The sequence below is a fragment of the Mesocricetus auratus genome, unplaced genomic scaffold (genome assembly GCF_017639785.1).
Source record: "Mesocricetus auratus isolate SY011 unplaced genomic scaffold, BCM_Maur_2.0 Super-Scaffold_100676, whole genome shotgun sequence".
In the NCBI taxonomy this organism is placed as follows: domain Eukaryota; kingdom Metazoa; phylum Chordata; class Mammalia; order Rodentia; family Cricetidae; genus Mesocricetus; species Mesocricetus auratus.
The window spans coordinates 63,140,437-63,168,280 of record NW_024429266.1 but is presented as its reverse complement, the minus strand read 5'-3'; the positions used below and the strand labels follow the sequence as shown (position 1 = coordinate 63,168,280).

The window sequence follows — 27,844 nt, the reverse complement described above, 5'->3', positions numbered from 1 at the left end:
TATTCATGCATGTTTGTCTGAATGCAAATTCATGTGTACATTCATGTGGAGACCAGAAGACAGCCTTAAGTATTATTCCTCAGGCACCAAACTTTTGGTTTAAACTAAGGTTTCTAATTGGCCCAAATAGGCTAGGCTGCATGGCCAACAGACTCCAGGGATCCACTTATCTCCACTTCCTTAGTGCTGGTATTAATAAATGATGCCGCCAAACCTGGATGAATAACAATTTTTCTGTAAGTACTAATGCAAGATAGATGGACAGATAAGTAGGTAGACAAGTGAGAAATCAATAATAGCTAGGTAGTCTGCTAGATGACAGATAATAGATGAATGGAAGATTGGGTGGACAGATGAAAAGATAGGTGATATATGATGGATGGGTGACTGGAAAGACATATGAATGATAAATGAGAGATAGATAATAGATGAATAGATGCTTGATAGATAGGTAGATAGATAAACAATAGATAGGCCAAAGTTAGAACAATGGGTGGTCAGAAGGACAAATTGATAGATGATAGCTGGCTGGCTGGAATATAGATACATGATGATAGGTAATAGATGATAAATATATAGATGATAGATGCATCTGTACATAGATAAATGACAGATGATAGACAGGCTGATAATAGATGGATGGATAAGTGAATGGACAGATGAATAGGTAGGTAGTAGATAATGGTACATGGGCAGATGGATAGAGTCCTTTTGGGCCAGGTTCACCACATGCTCCAAAGTCATATTGTATCCTGAACATTCTTGACTAACCCAGGCTGGAGTGGGAATTACACACCTAAGAATTTCAATGAGTGCTTCTTTGAGGCGGGGGTGGGGAGGGGTGGGGGGACTGGGGGGTGGGGGGGTGGGGAGGTGGCTGAGTTTTAACATGGACTGTGATCAGTTGTGTAGATATCTCTTTCACCTCACCCATGCTGACAAGTCAACACTTGAGCCTAAACTACAATAGCACAAAAGTTTCCATTGGCAGTCAAAGTTAGGGTGCTTAAGAGCATGGGACTCGGAGACCTTGAGCAAACCACTTAGGCTTAGTGTCCTCATTTGTGACCAGAGATGTTCTTTTCTGAGACTCTGAGATGATCACAGGGCTATACTTGGTAATGACTTTCACCTTAAAGGTCAAAGGGGAGAAAGGAGAGCACAGTCCTGAATAAGTCAATACCACCACCTCTAAGGCTGCAGAACCAAACAATCCTATGAGAATTATAGCAAGCCGTCTGCCCCAATGCTGTGGAAATGCCACCATCTCTTCAATGCTGGGATTACAAATGCCTGCCACCATAACCAGGGTATGGAGTTAGACATCTGTGTTGCTTCTGTTTTTAGGCAGAGAGGTTTTTTTTTAAAATCTTTGTGTGCATATGAGTCATAGAGTCAGCTGTCAATTTAATGCAGACTTAGAGGAACCTCCAGTGAATAATTGCCTCCACCAAATTGGCCTGTTGGCATGTCTGTGGGACATTTTACTGACTGGTAGCTGATGAGGGAGGGGCCAGCCCACTGTGGGTGGTACCATCCTGAGGCAGATGGGCTAATAAACCAGCCTGCCTCCATTTCAGGCTTGAAAGTCATCATATAGTAAAGACAAACTAGGTTCATTAGTGTGTGTGATTAAATCTGTTTCTCTAGGGTTGGGCTATGCCCCACCTGCAACCTTAGCTACAAATGATTCTGAATCGCCTATCACAGGAAATGGCAACCATGTCTTTGTTTAGCTGTCTTGAAACCCTACCTTTGTTTCCCAGGTTGTTATGGCTACCATGTCTTTGTCTTTCATGAGGTCATTATGACTGACTTGTTATACTTACATTCCACTCCTGTAATTCTGTCTTTTTGCCTGCCAAATGCTCCACTTGAAACCCCTTATCTCTGAGCTATAGAAACCCTGTCTTCCTCGCTTTCCACGCTGATCTCTAAACCCTGCCTTAGGGGAAGAAGGCCTATGCACACGAATAAGAAAGCTTCCTTTAATTAATTTCTTGTTTACATTTTACCATGATGATTTGAGTCAGTGGTCTTTCTCCTCCTATCTTTGGGGTTAACGTGAGCCTGAGTTATTTAAGAATGATAGCCGAACATCCACCTGGGAACAAATCCATAAATAGCATTCCTCTGTGGTTTTGCTTTACATTCCTGCCATGGCTTCCTTTGATGATGGACTCTGACCTTTAAGATGATACAGCCTGTTTCCTCCCCAAGTTGCTTTTGATCATGTTTATCACAGAAACACAGAAACCAAACTAGGCAGTGTTCATGTATGCCAGTGTGGTTGTGCAAGTGCCAGGAAACACACTGCATGTGGAGGTTGGGGACAGCCTTGGATGCCTTGGTTCTTGCCCTCCACCAGGCTAGCTGGCCTGGGTTGGGTCCAGGGATTCTATCTCCACCACCTGTCTTGTAGAAGGAGTGCCGGCATTACAGGCACACTTGATGGCATCCAGCTTTATGTGGTCTCCGGAGAAGAACTCAAGTCCCCACTCTTGTGTAGCAAGCCCCTTACCCACTGAGCCATTTCTCCAGCCCTGCATCTGTTTTGTAAACATTATTCTGCCAAGGATGTGTGTGAGCCATTGTCTAATGGCTCTTGTCACTTCATAGTGGTGATGGAGGAGAAAAACTAGACGTGCTTTATGTGGAGAAACAGATAAGATATGAAGGTATTTCAAAATCCAAAGTGCAATGTTGTCTGGGGTATATTACCGACCCTATCAATAATCCAGTTAGGACAGTTTACCTGCTCTACGTGAGAGGGTTCAGTTCGCCAATCTTCATTCAAGTTCATACTCACGCTGTTTAAATGTGGGCTCCATGCGGCACCACACAGACCAAAGCATTATAGATTTCTTTCCCCCAAATGCAATACACGCGTCTAAATTGATTGCAGCCAAACATAAATTTAGTCAAATCTTTAATGCACTCCATTAAACCATGAATAAGACTTTAAAGCATTGTGTTAGCTATAGAGTAGCTGGAACTGGAGTTGAACCAAAATTTAAAACAGCCAAAAGAGAAAGTGTCCTCTGGACATGGTAGGTTTGGTATTTATTCTCAATGGTGTATTGTGGAAAAGCATGATTTTTTTTTCACATGTAACAATGAACAATTACCTGGCATTGTGAAATGATTAATTTTGCACACAGGGACTGGGTGGCTTCCTGTTCTAGAAAAGCTAGCTCAACTCTCACACTGCCTGAGGGCACATGCCTCAGACTGCCATTGGTGACACCTTATGGACCCAGCACTCCATTTTCCTAGAACAAAATTATCTTTTTAGACACAGAGCGGCAGCCATTTCTCTTACCTCCAGTTGAGGCTGGGGGAAGGATATGCCAACAGCTCCACCAGGCAGTGGGCATGATTTGTGTGTTCCCAAGAGTCAGAGTTTGGGATGAGACATGCAGGAGACATTTTTGTACTTTCAGAACAATGCAGATTTTTGAATAATTTGATCATCACTTTTACGGAATGGTTTCTAGTGAGAGGCTGGCAAAGCAGTCAGGATACACATTCAGAAATCCAATTTGGATTCAGCAATGCTTGGTAGTGCTGCAAATGCAGGCTGCTTAAGGGGTTCCTGGGTGCTGACTGTGTAGGTGTCTGGGAAAAGGGCAGTTGGAGAGTTAGTATACAGCAGAAGCGAGTGAAGAATTAAAAAATATCTCACCAATAATCTTCATAATGATTCCATATTTCACTTGCATAAGAAGTCCAGCTATATGTGTGTGGAGCTAGGTAGCATTATAAAAATTGTTGTTGAAAATTTTTAAATTAAATGTATGGCTTCTGTTATTTCAGTGGGTGTAATGACATCATATATGGGTCACAGTTAATGACTACTTTCTTACCTGTTTTTTTCTTCCATTTTCATGCCTGTCGCTTTGTGTGTGGCATGTGCAAGTACGTGCATGCATGTCTGCATATGCATGTTGGCATCTGTGTGGGGGGATATGTGTGCACATGTGGAGGCCTACACTTGATGTCAAGTTGTTTATCCTTGTTAATTAACTCTTGCACTTTATTTGCCTAGGCAAGGCCTCTCATTCAAACCCAGAGGTCACCTATCTGGCTAGTCTTACTAGCCATGTTGCTCTGGGAATCCCTAGACTCCATATTCCAAGGCTGGCATTACAGGTGAACTTATCATGTCCATCTAGCATTCACATGGGTACCAGAGACATGAACTCTTGGGAGGCAAGCGCTTTAAAAGCTAAGCCATCTCTGTAGCCACCTTGCCTGTGCTTTTTATCCAACTGAAAATAGGAGAAATTGATAGTATTGCATCTTGGGAGGAAAGGGGATCCTGCATCCCAGGTCTTGGAGATGAGCAGGTTTCTCATTCTTTTAAATGAAGATCCTAATTGCTTTGCCCTCTGTGGGTTGTCAGAAGAGAAATCCATGTGGGGAGTAAGTGCCCAATGTAGAAACTGGAGTGGAGGAAGCTAGTTTGCAGCTCCTGGTTCTGTGTCTAGACCTGCTAGAACCCACCCATTTCTATTCATACTCCATGTCTTTCTTCTTCCAAGCCTGAGCTTACTGTCCTACCAACCTACTTCTACAGCCAGAGGGCCTAGCTTCCTCATCAGCTCCCCTCATCCTTGAGGAGTTCTGATCTTTTCTCCCATTTGCTGCTTCTCACTCAAATGGACCCACCTGCCATTTGCTATCTCATTTCAATTTCAGAGCCAGGATATCATCCTGGCTGAAACTACAAAGCAAGCTCTGGATCACAGTCCGGCCCATCCCTTTTCTCCTACCTAGACACCGGGTTTCTTCCCTCTCCTCTTGCTCTTCCTCTTTCTTCTCTTCTTTTTCTCTTTTGTTTTTAAACTAAACTCTCTTTTGATGGGATGATCAATGCAGGATGACTGGGGTCAAGCAAACACATGCAGGAAGCTAATGGAAGGGTGTGCATGCAGGTGATGAAGACAGCAGAAGGTAATGCGATGTTCTCGGGGTGCTTCTCCTCCTCCTCCCCAACATCTCTCCCTCTCCACCCTGCCCTGCCTTCTCTTTCCTGGTTGGCTCCCAAAGCTATGCCACATTCAGCCTGTGGGAGGTACAAGGAGCATCTAGTCAGCTTTCTACTTCCTCAGAGAGCACCCTCCCACAGTGTCACACAGCTTGCACAGAAAGCTGCGCACTGGATTTTCATGTTCTAACAAACACATCCTCAGACGATAGCTGGACTTGTTCTGCAAAATTCAGTTGGGGGCCGGGGAAGATGTGAAGCGTTGCGAAAACATGTCCCTTCCTCATGTATTCAGGCGTCTGTTCTCCTTCATAATCAATACTGAACTAGCCACTCAGAACTATGAAACTTCAGAAAAAATCCAACACGCGGCTGGGAGCCCCTCAAAATCCCGGTTTCCTGTGCAGGCATTGTTTCCATAGATCAGAAAGTTTCTATTTTTGTCTCTATCCAGCAAAGGTAACAAGGTGGTTTTGAATCTGCTCTTGACTCAAGATAGCATTTATTTATTTATTTACTTACTTATTTATTTATTTTGCCTTTTCATCAGATCAATATGCTACGCTGCCTATTTTATTCTTAGATTTACTGACTATTCTCGGGAAAGCAAATTCAAAAGGAAGAAACAAGCAGATTGGTTTTTATCTCAAAGCCCTGGCTGAGGTTTGGCAGAAGGAATCCTTAGAAATTCACAAAGGACCAGATTTTCCCAGGCCCTCCCTGCTGAGAGATGCCTTTGTTTGGAGGGTCTGTCTTTGGGAGCAGCTGAGTTATATACTGTCAATCAAGGGCTCCTCCTCCACCAGTCAAAGGATACTCAGGGTAACCCTGGCCTCATGAACATGTCTGCTTGCCTTGGACCACTAACTAATGAAGTATTTACCATCTATTCTAGGAAAGGAACAGTGACTACCAATAGTCACTTGTCTGTAGTTTATGACGGAGGGTTCAGAATGGGAAGAAGTACTTGTAAAATGCAAAAATTTTAAAAATATATTTGTGTTTAATTTTGTGAGGAGAGTTGTGCACAGGGCTGTAGGTGCTGAGGTGGCCGGATGGTGTAAGCTTCCCCCAGCAGCTGGAGTGGCAGGCCATTGCCATCTGCCTGATGTGGGCACTGGGAACAGAACTTAGGTCTTAACAGCTGAACCATCTTTCCAGTCCCATCAAATTCTTGCTTTAAGATATCAGCCCCTCTCACAGGAACCTTTGTTCTGTGTGCTCAGTTTCTTGAGATAAGAGAAAGTCCTAAAGACAGGTTTACTTTTCTTGTTTAGTCCATGAAGTCTCACCATCTTATGATTCCAGGTGTTTGTCAGAGTATAGGAGGGGCTGTGATCAGGTAAGCTGGAGTGAAAGCATGCAGCATCCATGGTGTCTGGAAGCTGGCGGGCTGGATGGAAGCTCCCTTTTCTATAGGACCTGATCATTCCTGGCCACACTGCAGCTCAGTGCTACAAAGGCGGAGAGTGTGCTCTTGTCTGTACACAAAATGAGCTTCAGAGATTGGGGTGTTAGGTGATAACTTGTTTTCCCATGTGAAGGTGGACAGGGCATTGCTTCTGAAAATGTTTTAAAAGCAGCAGAGATCCTGAACTAGATAGAAGCATCATTGTTAGAGATGTGCATGCCTTTTGGGTCACACACACACATATACTTGTGTATGTATGTGTATGTAGATGAACATGTGTGTGTATATATATATAAACATATATATATATATACATATGTATGTATGTATTTGTCAGAACTGTAGAAGTGGTTGTGATCATGTAAGCCAGAATGCAAGTGTGGGGCATCCAAGTGAGTGTCCAGATAGTCAATGCCTCATGCGTAAGGAGGGGGCTGAGTGGTACTTCTTTATAATAATTTGTCCCTGATTTTGCTTCTCCCGAAACTGGATGCAAAATCATTGTCATAAAATATATTTGTTTAACCAAAGAGAAACAACTTCCATTTGACTTAAAAATATCACTGGGTCTTCTTAGTTCAGTCATTGTTTACAAAACAAATCCCATTTCATCTAATATGGCTATGGGCCCATCTAGAAACAAAAAGACAAAATCATATTTATGGCCAACATGAGATATTTTCTGGATATACACACAACAGTGAAAACATTTGAAAACTGACAGGCATCCACAGGTATAAATACACTGTCGAAAGCATTTAACGCTCTTTAACATAGCCAAGTCCCCTGAGCTTGAAGCAGCATTCAATTCTCCTTTGCCAATGGCAAAAAGAAGCCGTCAAGCACAGCATTGAGAAATTGGTACTGTTTCCTGGCCAGTAAGCAACAGAACCAAGGGCTGAATATTTTATGGGTTTTTATTTATTTATTTTTCTTCTCATGCTGTTTTTCTCTCACGTCTCGTTTTCTCTCCTGTTCTTGCCTGCCCAGGACTGATTGTGGTGACGCTGGCCGTGTGTTGGATGCCAAATCAGGTTCGGCGGATCATGGCTGCGGCAACACCCAAGCATGACTGGACCAAGTCGTACTTCAGGGCATATATGATCCTTCTCCCCTTCTCTGACACCTTCTTCTACCTCAGCTCTGTGGTCAACCCTCTCCTCTACAACGTGTCCTCTCAGCAGTTCCGGAAGGTGTTCTGGCAGGTCCTCTGCTGCCGCCTGACTCTGCAGCACGCCAACCACGAGAAACGCCTGCGTGCCCAGTTCAGCTCCACCAAGGACAGCACCCGCTCCATCCGCAGCCCCCTCATCTTCCTAGCCTCCAGGCAGAACTCTTCCTCCAGGAGATCTAACAAGGTTTTCCTAAGCACTTTTCAGGCTGAGGCCAGGCCCGGAGACGCTAAGCCCCAGTCCTTGAGTCCTGAGTCACCACAGATCGACTCAGAGACCAAACCAGCTGATTCTGCCACAGAAAATGGTTTACAGGAGCAGGAAGTGTGAATACCAAGTTCAGAAGCCTTGAGCAGAAACTGGCTCCTCCCTCCCGCAAAAGCCAAGTTACCTTCACGCAGCGTCCTGCATTAGACTGTGACTCCATCAGGGGCAGAATGGAAGCTGGAGGCTTTGGGAGGGGCAGATGCATATCGCAATGACTTCTAAGGGCTGATTCTTCCAGGCTGGCCTTGGTGGTGGCTCCGTGGACTGGGATGGGAAGACCTGGGCTTTCTGCTCCAAGCTTTTGCTTCAACTACACACAGAAATTCGGACTGAACTGTTTCAGAACTTACAAAGTATTTGTGCATGGCAATCTTGCATTACTTGAAAGGGAACAAACAGGCCCCTTTGTCTACCCAGAATTAAAGGACACCCAGAAGAGGCTCAAGGAAGTGAGAGAGGGAGGGCCAGACAGATGACGCAGCAGGGGTTGGCATCTCCTTTAGCTTCAGCAGTGTGCCAAGCAGAGGGCTAAGTTGAAGAGCAGGGCAGTGGTGAGAAGCCCTGGCCTGACGGCCGAGGCAGAGCTGCCTCTTTTCTTGGGCCTCGGCCCGTTGCAAAGAGGAGTGTTGCAGCAGCTGATACACACGGAGTTCAGTTTCCCAGGGGAACAGAAGGACTGGTACCCGGCCGAGGCAATCAGACAGGCTGCTGACGATGCACACGACTTCCGGTACATGATCCCTGCAACACAGGACCACAGAAGTGGGGTTAGCATGTGTAGTCTGCAGTCCAAAATCACTTCGAGCCCAGATCTGAACGCATAGCTTTTCCTAACTCCTCACAGGGAAAGGGTTCTTGTCCCCCGAGCTTGTTGCAGCCTGGGAGTTCTTTGGGGTTATTGCATGGAGGTCACACAGAACCTATAGTGAATACGACAGTCACTGTTTCACTTTTGACAAACTTGTTCTGACAGCTATTTTAGCTGCTATATCCATGAATAAAGAGTCATTAACACCAAAGTCTCCCCACCCCGTCTGTCTGCAGCCCCCTGAAATGTATGTGTGCATACAGTATCCTCAGACTCCAGAAAAGGGAATTGGAGTCATAGGTGGTTGGGAGCTGCCTTATAGAGATACTAGGAGCTAAATTCAAGACTTCTGCAAGAGCAGTGCAGACTCTTAACCTTCTCTTTCATCCCTATACGCAGCTTTTCTTATGTGGGTTTTGGAGATCAAACTCAGGTCCTTATGTTTGCATGGCAAGTGCTTTACTGACCGAGCCTTCTTCCCAATGATAAGGTTTATTTTTAAATCAGCTCCTACTTTATAGTAGACAACAATGCTTTTCTTTCTGTTGTTATTGTTCAAACTGTCTTATGCTAGAATCACATACCATATACCCAGATAATATCTTAATAAGTGGCCTTAGAGAGATGACTCCCAATCAAGAGTTTATTACATTCCAGAATTCTCTGAATAGGTGCAAATTCCAAAGGGAGTAATCCCGTCTACCTGATGATTATGTCTCCCCTCCACAGCCCCCCTGCTGCTAAGGATTCACTATAGTTAAGCAATTGTAATAATAATAGGGATGTATCACTGTTGACAGAAGTCCAAGCAGGCATGGAGCCCTGGGTTCCACCCCTGAACTGCATACATTGGTTGTAGTGGTGCACACTTGTAACCCCAGCACTTGGGAGGTAGATGTATAGGGATCAGGAGTTCAAGTTATCCTCAGCTACACTGTGAGTTTGATACCACCAGGGGCTACATAAGACCTTGTTTTCAAGCAGTAACAATATTAACAACTAAGTATGTATGGGCCTTCCTGGATGCAAGACACTGTATAGATGGTTACCACGTGCCAGCTCATTTAGTTCTGTCCCTAAAGTTTGGATATAGTGAGCCCTGGAAAGACTTTTGTAGAAAAATCCTGGTCTTCAGGATGGTGCTGCTGGGAGGTGGGGTCCAGCAAGGGTTGCAGCATGCATGGTGGCACTCTAGTTTCTCTCTCTGTCTCTCTCTCTCTCTCTCTCTCTCTCTCTCTCTCTCTCTCTCTCTCTCTCTCTCTCTCTCTCTCTCTCTCTCTCTCTCTCTCTCCCTCCCTCCCTCCTGGCTATGGGCTGAGGGGCACTACTTCTTTACATGCATCTACCATAATATGCTGCATCACCACAGGTCTCTGACCATGGATTGAGCTTCCAGCCTCCATACCCACACCCCTGTCTCGTGTGTGCATGCGTGCGTGCGTGCGTGCGTGCGTGTGTGTGTGTGTGTGTGTGTGTGTGTGTGTGTGTGTGTGCGTGCGTGTAACCTCAGATGTTGTTTCTCAGGAATCACCCATCTTGCTTTTTGGAGACAAGGTCTCTAACTGGTTTGGAGCTCTACAATTAGGCTGGAGTGTCTGGCCAATGAGCCCAAAGGATTAAAAGCATGAACCATCACGTATGGATTTGTTTAAAGTGTGTGTCCTGGGGTTCAAATTCAGGCACTGGTGCTTGCATAATGCGCACTTTGCTGACTGTGAGATGTCTGTATCCCCCTCAAAAACCAAACCAATATGAACCTTTCTTCTTCCTACATTGATTATTTCAAGCATTGTCCTACAGTGATGAAAAGCTGGCTCGCATGGCTGAAAGTACTAGAAGGGCCCTGTGGCTTTTCCTACTGCACAGATCCAGAGCCTGCAGACTGCTTAGTGAGACTTAGTAACTTGTCCAGGTCCCATCATCAGACTCTCTCCTGTCAGCTGCAATAGAACATATTATGGTGGCAAAGTGTAGTTTGAATGAGAAATGCCCTCCATAGGCCCATGTGTTTGAACACCTAGTCTCTGGATAGCAGTCCCGTTTGGAAAGGTTATAGAGCCTTCCGAAGGTGGAGGTTGAGGGAAGTGGATCATTGGGGATCAGCCTTGAGGTTTGATAATCTGGTTCCACTTCTCTGCACGCTGCTTCCTGACTGCAGCTGCATTACGCTCCTGTTATCCCCATGCCTTCTCCCCCATGATAGACTTGAGCCGTAACAAGCCCAGTGTCCTAGCACAGCTGTGAATGTGGCCCAACACAATGTCATGGACACTCCTGCATGTGAGCCAAAATAAACCCTTCCTTCGGCTGCCTTTTGTCAGGGTGTCTGCCACAGCAATGAGCATAACTAATTCAATAGTCACCCAGGCATGGAGATGGACGAGTTTGAAAGAGTGTGTTGACTCAACTAAGGAGCTTTGGTGTGTGTGTGTGGGGGGGGATGGGTAAGATAAAATAATGATGCAAGGCTCAGAAGCAAAGTTCTTAAGTCTGCATGCTGCTTTTTGCAGCTGAGTGATATGTAACATATGCCATCTGCAGTCAGGGACCTCTACACAGCAATTGCCTGCAGGTGTCTGGGCAAGTGTGGTTTCGGATGGCACCCCGCCCTCCTCCAGGAGAACTGCCACTTTGGGTATAGAGTGTAGAAATAGTGACGATTCAAACTGCCTGAAACTCTCAAAGGGAGAGAAAGGACTGCTTTCAGTTTTCTTTAAAACATGCAATTTCGTGTTATTTTTTTTTCTGTGGCTACATGTTTGTAAGGATTGATTTTCCAGCGCTGGTCAGCCATCCCGGAAGGCGGCTGCTGTGGCAATACAAGTGTATGAATGCTCATATGCAGGGGGCATTGTTTCACGTCCCAGGAATTCTCTAACAAGTTTCCATTTCCTTTGCTTGTGAGAAAATTAAGGGTTTTTTTTTCCTTAGTATTTTCAAACTCTGTTCTGGAATATGTTTTATTTTGATCAATATGATATCTTTTTTAGTGGAAAAAGATAAAAGAAAATTAAGTTTTACACAATATATTCCTAGACTTGATTTTAGTTTGTTTCATATTTTTATGTTTCGTCCCTCATCCTTACTGCAGTTTCTCCCCCCTCCTTTACTCCCAGCTCGTCCCCCACCACCTCCCTTCTCCCCAGGTTCACTCCTCCTCCATTTTCCCTCAGAGAAGAGCAGGCCTCCTGGGATAGCAACCAAACATCGCACAAGAAGTTACAATGAGACTAGCCACATACCTTCATATCAAAGATGGATGAGGCAACTCAGAAGAAGGAGAAGGGTCCCAAAAGCAGGTGAAAGAGTCAGAGACAGCCCCTGATCCCTCTGTTAGGAGACCCACAAGAACACCAAGCTACTCAGCCATAACATATACACAGAGGACCTAGGTAGATCCACGCAGGTTCCCTGATTTCTGGTTTAGTCTCTGTGAGTCCCTATGAGCCCCGCTTAGTTAATGCTGTGAGCCGTGTTCTTGTGCCAACCTTCATTTTAAAAGTACTGTCATGCACCAATCCAGCTACTTGAAGGGAAAAGAAGCTTGTCATAGTTGAATTGGCAAATGATTTCACTGTGTGCCTCCCCCCCACACACAATGAAGTTATGTCACTTGGGCTGACACTCATCCCTGCAAGAACCATGGAGCATCTAACACAGCCTCAGCACCAGGCATCAGGAACCTCCTTTTGAGTCGTTGGTCAAAGGACTCCAAGAGGCTTCCAAAACAGTATAGTCTATTTCTGTTGTCCTTGATTGTCTCCCAGAGGCTGAAGGTGAGTCTCTATTGTTGAAGACACCACCTACTTCAAACACAGGACTCAGAAGAGTCTATCCAGAGCTAGCCTGAGACTTTCCTCCCTTATGACTAGCTTTCATAGTAGAAGAAGATGCTATTCAAACTCCCTAAGGAGAAAGTCAACCAATTGTCCAATTCAGTGAACCACAACAACTAGTGTGCCAAGATAGTCATAAAGGTGCAATAGTGACACTCATATTTTGGCAGCAACCAACAGCTCCCTAGGGCTAGTGAAGTTATGGATCTTAGAGGAAACCCTGTGTGTCACTTTACTACAGCATAACTCCTAACTGCATTCTTAGTACTTATAATAAAGGATAAATATTGCTCTCACCCTTTAGCAAAGGAGCTTCCCTTTGTGTCTCTTTGCAGCAGACAGAAACCATTCAGAAAACCACAACTGGGCAAAATACAGAGAACACCTGAGTATTGGGTGGCCAGCTTAAACAGAGTGTTTTTCTAGGAAGAAGAATTAGAAAGACTGTAAGAGCCGGAGGACCAGAAAGTCTACTGTGAGATTATATTTCCAAGAAGAGACAGAGAAGCTGTGCTTGTGATACTGCAACAGATGGCTACCTGAACAAGATTGAACAATGACAACACCAATGGACAGGTTAATGCAGAAAAGAGGAGTCTCACAGTGCCCCACCCACAAAGAACTACAGGCAACTAATGACAGCTAAGAGAGGGAGAGTTAGTCTGCATGGACGAGTTCCCCAAACTGGTTGTATAATACCAACGTGATCAGTGGCGTGTGTGTGTGTGTGTGTGTGTGTGTAGCAATAATACTAATAAAAAGAGGCTATATGTTTGAGAGGGAACCCCGGGTTGGGGATGGGGCGGGGCTAGATGGAAATGACAAAAGACATGGGAGGGGCTTGAGGGAAGAGTGGGAAGTGGGAAAATGATTTATTAAAATAGTATTTTAATAATAATATTCTTAAAATTCTAAACATATGTGGTATGTCTCAAAAATAAAATGTAAACTTCCACAAGAGGGAGGCAACCGACAGCCCTACCCATCTGTAACACCTATGAACCACAGTAACAACCAGCATGGCACTAAGGTACAGTACTGGCAGGCATAACTTGGTGGTAGCCAATGGCTCGCTTATTGGACTTAAGTCTCACTCAACAAGAGAGGGACAGTGTCTGGTACTGAAAACCTAGCCAATTACTCAGTGCTGGTGAAGTCATTGTTGGAGAAGAACCTCCACCTACTAATTTACTAAACCAGCATCATCCCTGATAATAATCTATAAGCATTAGTCCTTATACTCACAGATGGGTGTAGTCTTCACCTCTCACCAACTACACTACTTTTTGCAACAGAGGCCACTGTATAAACCACAACCAAGCAAAATGTAGAGTCGTGGAGCCCAGTCCACCTGTATGCATGTACGGAACACTCCCACACCTAAGGCAGAAGATTTTAAGAGACGGAAGACCAGAGAATTTACTGTGAGATTGTGTCTCCTAAGAATACCAAAAGCTATACCCATAAATTCTCACCAACATGACTGCCCAAACATGAGCAGGACAAGAAGATATCAGTGCCAAACTGGATAGAGAAAAGTTCATGAGGCCTCAACCTTACACAAAGGACTTTTGGCAACCGAGGAAAGAGGAACAGAGGAGAGGTGGGGAGGAGCATGCCAATTGGTTGTACGGTGACAAAGGATCAGTCTTGAAAGCATATATGCAGGTAACATTATAGAAACTGAAGGGGTTATATTTAGGATATACATATATATGTATTTATGTATATATATGCATGCAATAACAATTACTGAAAAAGAGGTCATGAATTGGAAGGACAGAGAAAGGTGTTTGTGGGAGGTTATGGAGGAAGGATTGGGAAGTGAGAAATGTAACTGAATATAAACTCAAATTAAAAAAATAATATTGAACTATTATTTAAAGCAGAAAAGGGTGACTGAGAAGTGGGTAACATGCTTGCCATGCAAGGATGAGCCTGGGCTTAACTCCTCACACCCACATAAAAGCCAGATGCTGCAGCAGAGCACATCTGTAACTCTAGTTCTGGGTGTGCTGAGTGAAGAGAGGCAGAGCCCTGGAGCTCAACAGCCATGGAGTCTAGCCTAGACAGTGAACTCCATGCTCAATGAGAGGCCCTGTCTAGAGAAAAACAAATAAAAAGAAGATAGAGAGCCACTGAGGAATGAACATACCTGACATGGACCTCTGACCCCCACACATACATGCACATGCTACACATACATGCACCTGCATTCACACAAATATAAACACAAGCAATCACTACACTATACACACACACACACACATGCACAAAAAATGACTATAAGGACTAAATTCCCTCAATGTATACAATTATCCAAGCAGTTAGTAAGGAATAAATAAATTGTTCTCTGAAAAATGGAGATCGTGGCTGGCAGTTCATAGACAAGACAAGAAAGCCTGGGCACATGTGCTGTGATACTCATCTCCCCACCACGAAGAGATGTGCAAATTAAAACTTCAGCAAGCTACAAGTCCTCCTTAGCATGTGGGCAAAGATCATAAGGCTTATTAGCACCAATTTCCTGGGCTCTGCAAGCAGCTCCTCCTCACTCCCCTGCTTCAGAGGGCAGACAGGTGTAAATGCTATGAATACAAGGTGGCAGCAGCTATCACCACCACAAATGCACACACTCCTTGACCCAGCGATTCCACTTTGATGAACCTGTCTGACATTTGCAGAAACACAAACTGTCCATACCTAAGGTTAGTCAACCAGGGGTGGTTTTAGTAGTGAGGGTGGACAATTGCTCTGTCTGTCACCTGGTAAGCAGCCTGCACCTTATCGACGCAGAGAGATTTCTCCCAGGTATCAAATGAGGAATCGTTGCAGAGGCATTTTGTTATGAAACGAGTTATAGTCTGACAACTCCTTCTTTGCTCCCCTTTTCTCTTTTTCATCTCTTTCTTAAGATTTAATGAAGGGACTTTTGCTTCTTTCTGTGTCCCAGTTTCATCTCTGTTGCTGTGATAAAACACTCAACCAAAATCAGCTTGGGGGAAGAAAGAGTTTATTTGGCTTATGTATCTAGACCACACTCTGTTATTGAAGGAAGCCAAAGCAGGAGTTCAAGGTAAGAGCCTGGGAGGAGGAACTGAAGCAGACGCCATAGAAGAGTGCTGCTTACTGGACTTCTCGCCATGGCTTGCTCAGCCTGGTTCTTCATATGACCTAGGGCCACTTGTGTAGGAGTGGCACCACCCATAGTGGGCTGGCTGGGCCTTCCCACATCTATCCTTCATCAAGAAAGCTCAGCACAGACTTTACCTCCAGGCCAATCTGATAGGGGCATTTTCTTACCTGAGATCCCTTCTTTTCAGATGGTTCTAGTTTGAGTTGAGGTGACAAAACCCCCAACCAGCACATCCTATAGTACAAACATGTTTGAAGAACTTTACAATACTAACTCATTTGATCATTGTAAAACCCCAACCCAATTTTCTCAGGCATAGAAACTGACACAGGCATCAAGGAAGTAACTTACACGGGTGCCACACGGTAGAGCTGGGATTTGAACCCAGGAAGCATGATTTCCAAAACTATACTCTTTACCACTCTGCTCTCCTGCCTACCATGTTCACAGGTGCTTATGTATGGGGAGGGGATGAAGCTTACATATAGATATACATCATTTTACAAGCATAAAATCTCTACAGAAGAGCATACAGCAAAGAGAGGATATTAGCTGTGTCTCGGGAGAGATGTTGTATAATCACAGAGGCAGAAAAACAAACGAGACCCTTTTCATAACCATTTGAAATAAAAAAGGAAATAGAATGAAGTGCCGTTCTGAAATGACCTTTGAACACAACACCCACAATGAGCAATTTTTATCAAACAGCTTCTCTTTTTCAGTGCTGCATCAACCAGGCCCTTTCTAGATGTCTGTTAGGGGTTCCTGGGAGTGAGCATGTTCTCAAAGAGAGAAAAGCAACCACAAAGAGTAGGTACGGCAGAGCCCAAGATTTGGGGTCACAAGGCAGGTGATTTGTGGCTGTTTTTCCTTTGACCCAGGCCACAGAAGCGTAAGTATGAGCCTGAGCGGGGAGGGCAGAGAATAAAACCAGAAGGAGCTTTTGTGGATGTCTGGTTGGAGTATAAATCAGTGTAAGTGCTGAGGGATCTGTATGCTTTTCAGGTTTTTTTTTAACACTGTGTGAATGTGTCTGGATGTGTGGATACGTACACATGAGTGCAGGTATCTCAGAGGCCACCAGATCCCCTGAAGCTGGAGTTACAGGCAGTCATGACCTACCCTATGTGGGTGCTGGGAATTGAACTTGGATCCTCTGCAAGGGCAGAATACATTCTTAACCACTGACCCATCTTTCCAGCCCCCTGAAAAATCTGTATTACATTTAAATATTTTGTATGAATGTTAGTAGAGATGGAATCCAGGGTTTTGTGCATGCTAAGTACACCCTCAGCCATTGAGCGAAAGTCCCAGCCCTATAATAACTTAAAACATGCAACCTCAATAGTTATATTGAACATCTATACTAGGAAACCAAAGCACCTAGACATCCTTAATAGGAAGGAGGTGCACTTATACTACAGGACATTCAACATCTTTTGAAAGGAAATCACAGTGCCCTGTGCTGATCTACAGTGCTTTCAATGGGGGCAAAATGGAAGTTACAGAATGACTTTTAAGTGCCCTGTTTATGTAAGAAAAACACAAAACAATTACTTGCTTTAACCATGTCTGCAGTGGAATGTGTCTACAAACTTTTGTGTGACAGTTTGCTTGTCTAAGTAAAATCAGAGCAAGATGATCAGAAAGTTACACATTTACACGAGATTATTCCATAGTCCCATGAATGGTCTGTGTGTGTGCATGTGTATAGATGTGTGTGCATATGGGGGCCAGAAACACAGGTTGGTTATCTGCTATCACTCTCCAACTTATTTTTGAGATTGGGTTTTTCAGTAGCCTGGCTGGCCACTGAGCTCCAGCCAGCATCCAGACCCCACCTCTGCAGTGATGAGATTACACAGTACTGATGATCTGACTTCATGTCCGCATGCTTTCACAACTAAGGATGTCCTGGCCATGTTATCTCTCCAGCCCTGTTTGTGATACATGAGTGCATTACAGAGGGAATATATTCACTGATAGATTGCATCTGTAAGTTACAAATGAACAGAATTGAGAAATATGAATTCCGTGAGCCATTTCTCAGCAGCCTGAGACTCACTGCATGCAGCAGTAACACAGGGCAACTGAGCAGCAGACTGGTCCATGCCATGGAAGCCAGCAAACAGCCCAGACTCCAGGTGGGCTTCCTTGCGTCAGCGTTCAGGTTTGGTGAAGGGTGGCATGGTTCGGCATGATTTTAGCAGCATTATGTGTGGAATATGAACCTAGTCTGCCTTAAGTGGCCTCCTCTGAACATGTACAGATGACTGGGAGGCCCAACAACTCATTACTCATTAGGGGAAACAACTTCTAAAGACTTGGATGGCTGAGTGATGCTCCTTGCCCTCCACTGCATGACTTTCTTTTTTTAATAACACATGTTTTAGCAACAAACCTACTAACAGAATAGAAGTTAGAGCAGAGTAGAGTCCAGTACACATTGCCTCAAAACTATTTGTTAAATGGATAAATGAGGGCAACAAGGACCTGAGGAGATAGCTCAGTAGACAAATGTTTGTCGTGTAAATATGGAGACCTGAGTTCTATCATCAGAACTCACCTTAAAAAGCCAGGTGCCTAGCCTGGTTGGCTGGCAGCCATTTGTAATCCCAGTACTTGGGAGGCAGAGACATGATAATCCCTATGGCTCATGGGCTGTCCAGTCCAGCGTAATCTCTCTCTCTCTCTCTCTCTCTCTCTCTCTCTCTCTCTCTCTCTCTCTCTCTCTCTCTCTCTCTCTCTCTCTCTCTCTCTCTCTCTCTTTCTCTCTCTCTCTGTCTCTCTCTCTGTCTCTCTGTCTCTCATACACACACACACCTGAACAAACACATTTGTACACACACTTACACAGACATACATATTACTCATACACACATACTTGCACACACATACACACTGATACACAGATACACACACGTGCAGGAATGAATGAATGAGTGAGTGTGTGAGTGAATGAACAAAGGGGGGACAGAGGGCAGAGAGAAGGGGGTGGGGTGCAGTGATTCCACTACAGTGAGTGCTGGTCTGTGAAGTGTTTTTCAGAACTTCCTTTCTAGGCCTGTGTAGTCTCAGCAGCTGAGGTTCCACATAAGACAGATCTCCAGGCCATGGCTGACACAGGCAGAGCCATGAAGCCCTAATCTTGGTGAGAGATTTTAGCCAGAACTGGCAGGCTGGGGTGACTAACTGAGAGTTGTCTATCAACCACAGCTGGGCTAACTCCAGCTCAGACCTGCTCTTGTCCTCCACCTCACAGGGACACAGAGATGGGTGTGTCCTGTGACTTTCTGGTAGCTTCTCACAGGTTGGATTTGTAGACGAGAAGCTTCGTTGAATGTACCATCCACTATTGCTAAATCAATCAACATGACATGCATTTAAAACTTTAATCCTCTTCAAGTCTTTGGAGAAGTACCGTCCTCCAGGGGACTCTTGGATTTAGTTGGGTGGCTATGCATGCTGTCTTCACGATTGCTGCAAACAGATCTCCCCAAGGAAGTCATTCCTATTAATCTGCCTTATTAAGTTGTGTACGGTGGGGCATGGCAAAGGAGTGAAACAGAGGGTATCCGAGTATTGACGTCGATTCTCAGGGGATTGATTCCATTACAACAATGGCACCTGATTCAGGGGTGCAGAGAATCAGACTATGGAGATCAATGCTCCACAGGAGTTATGCTGAAAAGGGAGTGTATAGAGGTGAGGAGAAAGGGTCTGGGGAGACAACTCAGTGGTTAAGAGCACTACTGTCCTCGCAGGGGAATGGAACCCAGGTGACTCACAGTCACTTGTAATTCCAGCTCCAACAATGATGGGGTCGGGTGGAGATAGAGCCTAGTCAGTAAAAGGCTCCTGTGCAAGTCTGAGGACCTGAGTTCAATATCCAAACCCCTTGTTAAAAATAAAGACTGGTATTGCAGTGTAGGCCTGTAGTCTCAGTGTTTGGGAAGCAGACTAAGAAGGACCCTTGGAGGCAGGGAGTTAGCTCGCTGGCCAGCCAGCCTAGCTTTCGTAATGAATTCTAGGCCAGTGAGACCACGCCTCAAAAAAAATTGGATGGTACCTTAGGAATGGCACCAAAAAAGTCTGACAAAGTCTGTCTTTTGTCCTCCACATGTGGGAACACTCTCTCTACACACACACAGACACACACACACACACACACACACACACACACTACAGTGTTGGCACAACGTGTGTGTTTGCTGTTACTGCTTTAATTATTACTATCCACATATCCACATCTGTCTGTGGGAATGATCTATCCATGCCCTCAATGCACACAAGAGGTAAACCACACCCCTGAGCAGACATCACAGAGGGGACATGGACTTCTACAATCACCAACTGACTCACCTGACGTTTAAAAGTATTTCCTCCTCTTTCCCCTCATTCTCAACACTCTCTCCCCACTTCTTCTGGAGAGGACTGGGGCACATCTTGACCTGTGCATAAGTTATACATTCAGATGGGGGAGGCCAAAGGCAAACCCAGGGATGATACAGGTGGAAGGAGAAAGAGAGAAGTTTTAGAAGTGAAGGTAGATACTGGATGGCCTTTGTCTCCTCTGCAGCAAGCCCTCTCCCAGGCATCAAGCTTGCTTTACAAGGTTGAATTATTGATTACACAGGGGCAAGAAGAAAGATGGTGTTTTCTCTTTGTTGGAGTTCGGCTCTTTTTGCCAGCTCCTAGCACAGCTGGGTCACCGTAGCTTTAGTGGACAGAATAAAAAACATCTACAACAGCCTAGCTGGAAGCAAGCCAGCCTGAAAATGGTCTCAACTCTGGGATTCCACATTACCCTGAGTTGGACTGCAGATCACAGGCTGGCATTTTGGTCTAGAAGCCTGCTGCAAATTGACCAGGCCATAAGCAGGTAGATGCGAAACCTCTTTAAGGAACTCAACCACCACGGGTGTGTGCTATCACTCTGCCCTAGGCCTTCCTTCTTCAAAGATGCGTCAGTAGTCTTACGAGTAGGTTTAGCACAGCCACAGGTAGCTTTAGGACACAGGCAGACCTAGAAACTGCATGGAACCCAATACAAAATTGCAAATTTACTTGAAACCTTATGATATTTTCTTCCTTCCTTCCCCTACTGTGTGATAACTCGATTGCACAGTTCTCCAGTGTGAACTTTGAAGATGACAACAATCTCATCAAATGCCATGCAAAATAAATGTCTGTGTGCTTGTCTGATTCTCTGGGATGTGGGGTGGACATCCCCGTAAGAACTTCATTAAGAAACTGGCCAGAAGGCTCGCCCACTCCCCAGTTAGGAACAATGCCAAGACTCCGCCAGGTTAGAAGTAAGCTCTGCGAGTGGCAGTTTTCAGACAGCAGTGTAGAATCACCTGCTATTCCCAGAACCACCCAGACTGATCCCACACAGGTGGTCAAATCACCGCTTTGAGTAGGAGGAGAGCATGCATAGACATAAATGTAAATTTTAATTCTTCTAAAGAGAAGCTTTTGGGATAATTCATTATGCACACAACCTAGCTGGACTTTGATGTAGGGATGGGAGAAGCTTCTTACTGACATGTAGGGGAGTCTCAGCCATGGAGTGAGGGCCACACAATTGCCTCGTTCTTGATTTTCCCAGGCTGTCTTCCATGTCACCATCAGTTCCTTGCTGCCCTTTGTCATGACTTCAATTGTTGTTGCTGTTGCAACTGTTAATCTGCATCATCTTCTCAAAGGGGAAGTAGCCAGGAGAATGGGCCACCCATGCAGGCGACTGGGTCAATGTTCATTTGGACCATTGCCCACTAAGATCACGTGATGGGCAGCTTTAATAAAATACACAGCCCAGAATCACATGTAAAGAGTCTTAATGAAGGATTATCTGGATTAGGCTGCCTTGCGGCATGTCCGTGGGGGTCATCATTCCTTAGGTAGGGGAATCCTGAACTGTGTGAAAATGGAGAAGAGTAGAGCTGGACACAATCTAGCAAGCATGGGTACATCCATCCCTCGGCGCTTACCTGCGGATGTGATGTGACCAGAGGTCTCAAGTTCATATCCTGTGATGCCCCCACAGAATGCAGCATAACACAGAACGGTGAGCTGAAATGAACCCTTTCTCCCTAAGTTGCTTTTTGTCAGGGCTTTTCAAATCCCAGTAGTAGAAATAAATCAGAAATAGATGGCATTTTCTTCTCCTTGCCCCTTTAATGTCTTACTGGCTTAATCACATCTACCCTGCCTATTTCAGGAGCTGGCACACTTTTCTGAGAAGGCATTGGTAGTAAAAAAAAGTCTGTCACAGCTATGTAGTTCTGATACTGGACCACAGAAGCTGCCAGCCATACACCATTTGTGAATGACTGGGCTTGGTGTCCTGTGACAGAAGCTTAGTAACACAAACAAGCTGCATCAATCTGCTTGGACTCTCATAACAAAAACTCACAGTCTGTGGCTTACACAGCAAAAATTTATGCCCTGGTTGGGAGGCTAGCACTTCAAGATCAAGATACTGAGGAATTATTTCCTCTTGAAGGCTGTCTCATCTGAGCTTAAGTGAGTCACGTTGACTTGGTGTTCTCATGTGGTCTTTTCTCTGTGTGTGTCTCTTTCATAGGGCAGTAATCCCATTGAACCAGTGTGCCATTCTCCTGATTCCTATGGCACTTACTTTGTGAAGGCCTGCTTTCTAAATGTTACCACACTCAAGACCAAGATTGTGTGACATGTGAATTTAAAGGAGGACACAGACTCTGTCCATAACAGAGAGAGTGACTGTGATTTCAGTATGCAGGACACAAATAACCCACATCAGATAGAGTGGAATTTGGTCTGGCAACTGTGGTCTACACATGTCTGTTCTGTTCTGTCAAATTCTTATCACCTTTCAAACCTATTGCTTCTACCAAGTCTCTCTTCCACAGCTTTGTGAGAAACACCACCAACAGTCTGAGGCATTTTCTTTAGAATAAATATCCAAAAGGTCTCCCTAGAGTCCTCATGTGTCTACTCAAGGGCTATTCTGTCAAAGGGCTTGGTTAGTCTAACATGACTATAGAATCTTCTGGACGTACTTTTAAATGTTTTCTGTCTGAACCAGTTCAACAGAGAGCCTGCTCTTCAGAACAAATTCAAAGCCTGCTGTTGGCTCAGAATCCACAGGAGAAGGAACAGGAGCTACAGAAGACCGAGAAGGAAAAGACAGGCAAAGTTATAGCAGACCCCTGCAGGCTGTTCCCAGTGTGTGCAGGATGAATGTAAACTCACATGTCAGCACTGTTCTATTTAAAGCCAAAATTCTGCAGGAAAATCTTAGTGGGTCCTCGACTGGAAGTTTTACATCAGTGCAACTATCTCATCCTAGTTTGACCTCCTTTCATGGTCCTTCTTTTGGCATCTCCATCACAAGCCAGAAGCCACATCATTTCAGCACAAAGGCTGAAGGACAGCTTCAACATGCCTTGTTTCCTATAACAACCTCGTGTTTTGAGGCAGAGTCTCATGTCTACTATGTCAATCTCAAACTCACTGTGCAGCCAAGATTAACCTTGAACTCTCAACTTTCCTGCCTCCACCTCCTGAGATCTGGGATTACAGGCCTTTGCCACCATGGCCTGTCTATGTGGCTCTAGGGATGAAACCTGGGGCTTTCTGCATGCCAGGTAAGTACTCTATTGATGGAGCCAACACCCAGACCAACCATTCTCATTTAACTGCGCTGTCTCCAGGGTGTTAAGCTCTGGTGTTGTCTTCCAGGAAGCAAGGGAGTCTTTAAAGGTACGTCATAAGAGTTGATGTGGTAACTATATCCTCCTCTGGAATTTTTTTTAGATATTATTTTTTTAATGAATTTGTGATTTTCTGAGTCATCTTAAAATGCTCTTGACAATGGGAAGAAGAGAATCAATGGTTTCTTTTCTTTCAGGGAGCATTATTTTCAAATGAATCTATACTGCTCAAGAGATAATCTTGGAGTTTAATTATTATGTCACTATGATAGTTAAGTCTCTGGGTCTGTCTATGAGAGACTATCTAGATTAGGGTAATTTAGGTGGGAAGATCTAATTAATTGAGATTAATTATGATGGTAACTGTGGGCAGCACCACCCCATAAGCTAGAGTCCTGGGTTGAATAAAAAGGGGGAAACAAGTTGAGCACCATCCTTCACCTCTCTCTGCTTCCTGGCCATGCATGCAACATGAGCAGTTGCTGCACACCCCTGCCGTGATGGACTGACTGTACCCGTGAAATCTGAGTCAAGATAAACTCGTTCTCTAGGTTGCTTTAGCCTGGTATTTTGTCAGAGCAGCTAGGGAGGAAGGTAACTACTACAGTCACTTACGAAGAAAGCTGTCTTGGTTGTATCAGTTCTTTCTCTCTCTGATAACACCTGTAAAGGATCAACCATCCATTTGAAGTTTCTGGTAAGGCCAATGGGCAACAATATTGGTCATAAAGCAAGCAGTGAAAGTTTTGATAAGGAACTAAAATTGTGTGTCTGTGTGTATGTGTGTGTGTGTGGTGTATGTGTGTGCTTGTGTGTAAGATGTGTGTGAATATTCATACACATGTAGAGGGGCCAAAGGAGGACATAGTGTGTTCTGCTCTATCACTTTATGCTTTATTTCCTGGAGATGGAGTTTGTCACAGAACCTGGTCCTCAATGCTTTTCAGCTAGGCTGGGGACCAGCAAGGCCCAGCAATCCCCCTGTCTCTGCCTTGTCTGAGTTGTGCCTCCCAACACCCAGTTTTTTTTTTATGCGGGTGCTGGAATTGTTTCTGGTTTCTCACACAGCCTGGGTCCTCATGGCTGCACAATAAGTGCTCTTATGCAGTGACCAGATTCCCAGCCTGTTAAGAGTTTTTTTTTAAATCAGTGAAAATAACCTAGAAAGAATTCCTAGAAGTGCTCAGAGGCATTGATATACCACTCTCTCCATAAGCCAGAGGAACAGAGTCTTTCATGGCCTTCTCTCATCAAGTGTTAGGGCTTCTAGAAGATTTGATACATCCTATTTAGCCCCTACCTCTCCATCTCTAGAGGGAGAACTGAGAAAACTTGGGTTGTCAAACTTGGTGGTGAGAGCTTTCACCTGCTGCCCCAGAAGCAGCTGCTTCCTTTTCTTGAGGGTTATCTGCTAGTTTTTATTTAAATAGAAACAGTTCACAAGGAGAAGTATGATGGGCCTAGGGAGAGAAAATTTAACATGAACCTGGAATATCTTGTCCTCCATAACAAGGGTGTGTTCGAAACCCAGGGTGGTAAGGCATTATGGAGTCTATTGAAAGGCCATAGGAACCAACCTTCCAGTGGGTGCACAAAACTAGGGCAACATGAACAAGAAAATAAATGACAGTTCTTTGGGATTACAGCCTTTAGCAGATAGTAAAGTCCCACAAGTTTGTCCCAATATAAACAAATAATTGAAAATGTAAATATTTGGAGGACAGGGCTCATCTCTTCCTCAAGGAAAAATTCCAATCAATACATGTAAAAGGAGGGACCAGGGAAAGAGTTTGGTCAGTAAAGTGTCTGCCACACAAGCAGGAGAAGAGGTTGGATCCCCAGGTTAAAAAATTGTCTGAAATTCTGGATCTGATAATATAGAGACAAGAGGATCCTGGACCTTACTGGCCAATCAGTCAAGGCTAATGGATGAGCTCCAGTTTCAGTGAGAGACTCTGTTTCATAGAGTGGGGGATGATCAAGAAATACAGCTGACATTGACCTCCAGCCTCCCCATATGTATACACATATGCATACACACTCACATGAATATGTACAGACACTTCACAAACACACACACATATGCAAACCACACAGAGAGAGAGATACAGAAGGATTGAGAAAAACAGACGCGAAGAGTAAAGAACTATAGTAGTAATTAACATCAAGATTATTCAGTCAAGTCTGAGGAGAAAAGGGCTATTTGTATGGCTTCAAATGATCTCCCTCAACAGCAGCTAGAGAGATAGGTAGGTGGACAAAAGCACTTGCTGTTCTTGCAAGGGATCAGAATTTAGGTAGCTTACAAACCACTTGTAACTCTTGCTCTAGGGGATCTGATGTCTTCTAGTCTCCAAGGGTGTGTGTAAACAGACAGACAGACAGACACATGCACACACTCACACTCACTCACACACACACACACACACATGCATACACATACACATAAACAAAAATACAAATAAAATCTCAAACTATTTAATTGCAGGTAGAAAATAAAAACCTCGCAATGCAGACACCCCAGCAGGTTGCACTTGAGTTAAGCAGTCTAAGTTAATATCATCAATAATAAGACATATTGACAAACATGCTCCCTTTGATGGGGGGACAGGAGGGAACAGTCCTTCTGAGTGTTTCTATCAAAAGTGGAAAACATCATACCAGTCTTAGTTAGGTAATAGACAAAGACGACGTGTTTGGCAGTGAACAGTAACCCGATCACTTCTTCAGAGAATCAAGATCAGTAAAGACAAGGGAAGGATGAAGAGCTGTTAGAGGTCAGACAAAAGGAAGGAGACATGGCAAAGAAAGGCAGTGCAGGACCCTAGAATGGAAAAAAGCAGCAAATGGGGATCCTGCATGAGAAGCTTAGTCCCCTCATTATCAACTAGCCAACATGGTTTTTTGTTTTGTTTTTCAAGACAGGGTTTCTCTATGTAGCTTTGGAGCCTGTCCTAGAACTCTCTCTGTAGACCAAGCTGGCCTTGAACTTGCAGAGATTTGCCTGCCTCTGCCTCCTGAGAGCTGGGATTGAAGGCATGCACCAGCACTGCATGGCCATTTCTTAATTTTAATCATTTTGTTATTTACTTTGCTTACTGCTGTGACAAAACACCTTACAAAAGCAACTCATGGAAGGATTTATTTGAACTCACAGTTTGAGGGCACAGTCCATTGTGTGCGGAAGTCAAGGAAGCAGGGACGTGAGGCAGCTGCTCACACTGTACCCACAGAACATAAGCAAGGAGAGGTGAATGCTAGTTTCTCCTGGTTAGTCACACCAAGACCATAAACCCTGGGCTAGTATCACCTGCATTTAGAGTATATCTTCTCACTTCAGTGAACTGAGCTTAGAAACTCCCCCAGAGGTATGCCCCAGAGGCTTGTCTCCTAGATGAGTCTAGATCATGTCAAGTTGACAGTCCATATCGGCCACAGAAATCATTGAACTCTTATGTAAGTGACTTACATTAGCAGAAGCCTGGCAAAAAATGTCTTTAAAGTCATTGACATGGGTGAGAGAGACTGTGTCAAACACACTTCTACATTTTCTACATTGGAGAGAGAGAGAGAGACAGAGAGAGACAGAGAGAGAGACAGAGAGAGAGACACAGAGACAGAGACACAGAGACAGAGACACAGAGAGACACAGACACAGACAGAGAGACGAGAGAGAGAGAGAGTAGGTGACAGTCACTCACACTCCTAATGTACAACCTCAGAAGGCTATGGGGCTTCTAGAATGTGTGCTGCTGGGACTATTACAATTACACCTGGGGGATCATTCCTGCCACACTCTCCATGTTTCCTTCCAGATGAAGGAAACTCTGTGTCTGTAACTCTTAGCATCCTACATTTTATTCTTCAGCAGAGATGGAGTGACATGTAACATTGGCATATCTGGGAAGAACATACTGCACATGTGCTTTTCTTCCCATATGCCTCCTTTCTTGGGAGTCAGTCACTTGCAAAAAACAGGGCATCTACACTCTACCTCTGTCAAGAAACTCCCCCTGTCTGCGATCAGGGAAGTCAGCTTGTTGGAAGATGCTAATTTGAAAGCACATCTCATGCTCACTGCAAAGCTATTCCTTCCATCCCAGTTCTTCTAAAACAAGAGATGGTTTTGGTTCCAGCCATCTTGTTCCTTTAACTCTCAATTATTTCTGAACTTGGGTGAGAAGGAGGCCGACAACTGGGCACTCTTTAGAGTCCATTAGATTCTACGACATCCCTGGAATGACTTCTACAGTCACAACTGGTTCTCTAGGTGATTGACAAACATTATCAAAACTTATCTTCCATTCCAAATATCCTTTGGACTTGGAGACTCATATACACAATAATTTAGTGCTGTTTTTGCTAGATATGTTGGACATCTTTCATCTATATTGGGACTGTAAGTTCTTTAGCCCCCTACCTCAAAAGATATGTCTTTGGGTCATCCAAAAAGAGGGGAGCACAGTTCCATCAAAAACCACATGCTACAAGTGTTGTAGAACATGACTTTAAGACGTGTTGCAT

At 44.4% G+C, this 27,844-nt stretch overlaps 2 protein-coding genes across 4 annotated transcripts in view; one reads left to right on the top strand and one right to left on the bottom strand.

The window, feature by feature from the left end:
* Nucleotides 1-8,859, top strand: part of Gpr39 (G protein-coupled receptor 39) — a 187,896-nt gene extending 179,037 nt beyond the window's left edge. Inside the window, exon 2 of the mRNA XM_021232883.2 lies at nucleotides 7,392-8,859. Within this exon, the coding sequence (XP_021088542.2) occupies nucleotides 7,392-7,903 (512 nt within the window). The 3' untranslated portion in view covers nucleotides 7,904-8,859. The remainder of the gene's footprint in view (nucleotides 1-7,391) is intronic.
* Lypd1 (LY6/PLAUR domain containing 1) overlaps nucleotides 2,913-27,844 on the bottom strand; it is a 45,425-nt gene continuing 20,493 nt past the window's right edge. For all 3 annotated transcript variants that reach the window (XM_040738965.1, XM_040738964.1, XM_040738966.1), the window contains one exon: nucleotides 2,913-8,581. In XM_040738965.1, coding sequence (XP_040594899.1) covers nucleotides 8,346-8,581 — 236 coding nt within the window. In that variant the 3' untranslated portion in view covers nucleotides 2,913-8,345. The remainder of the gene's footprint in view (nucleotides 8,582-27,844) is intronic.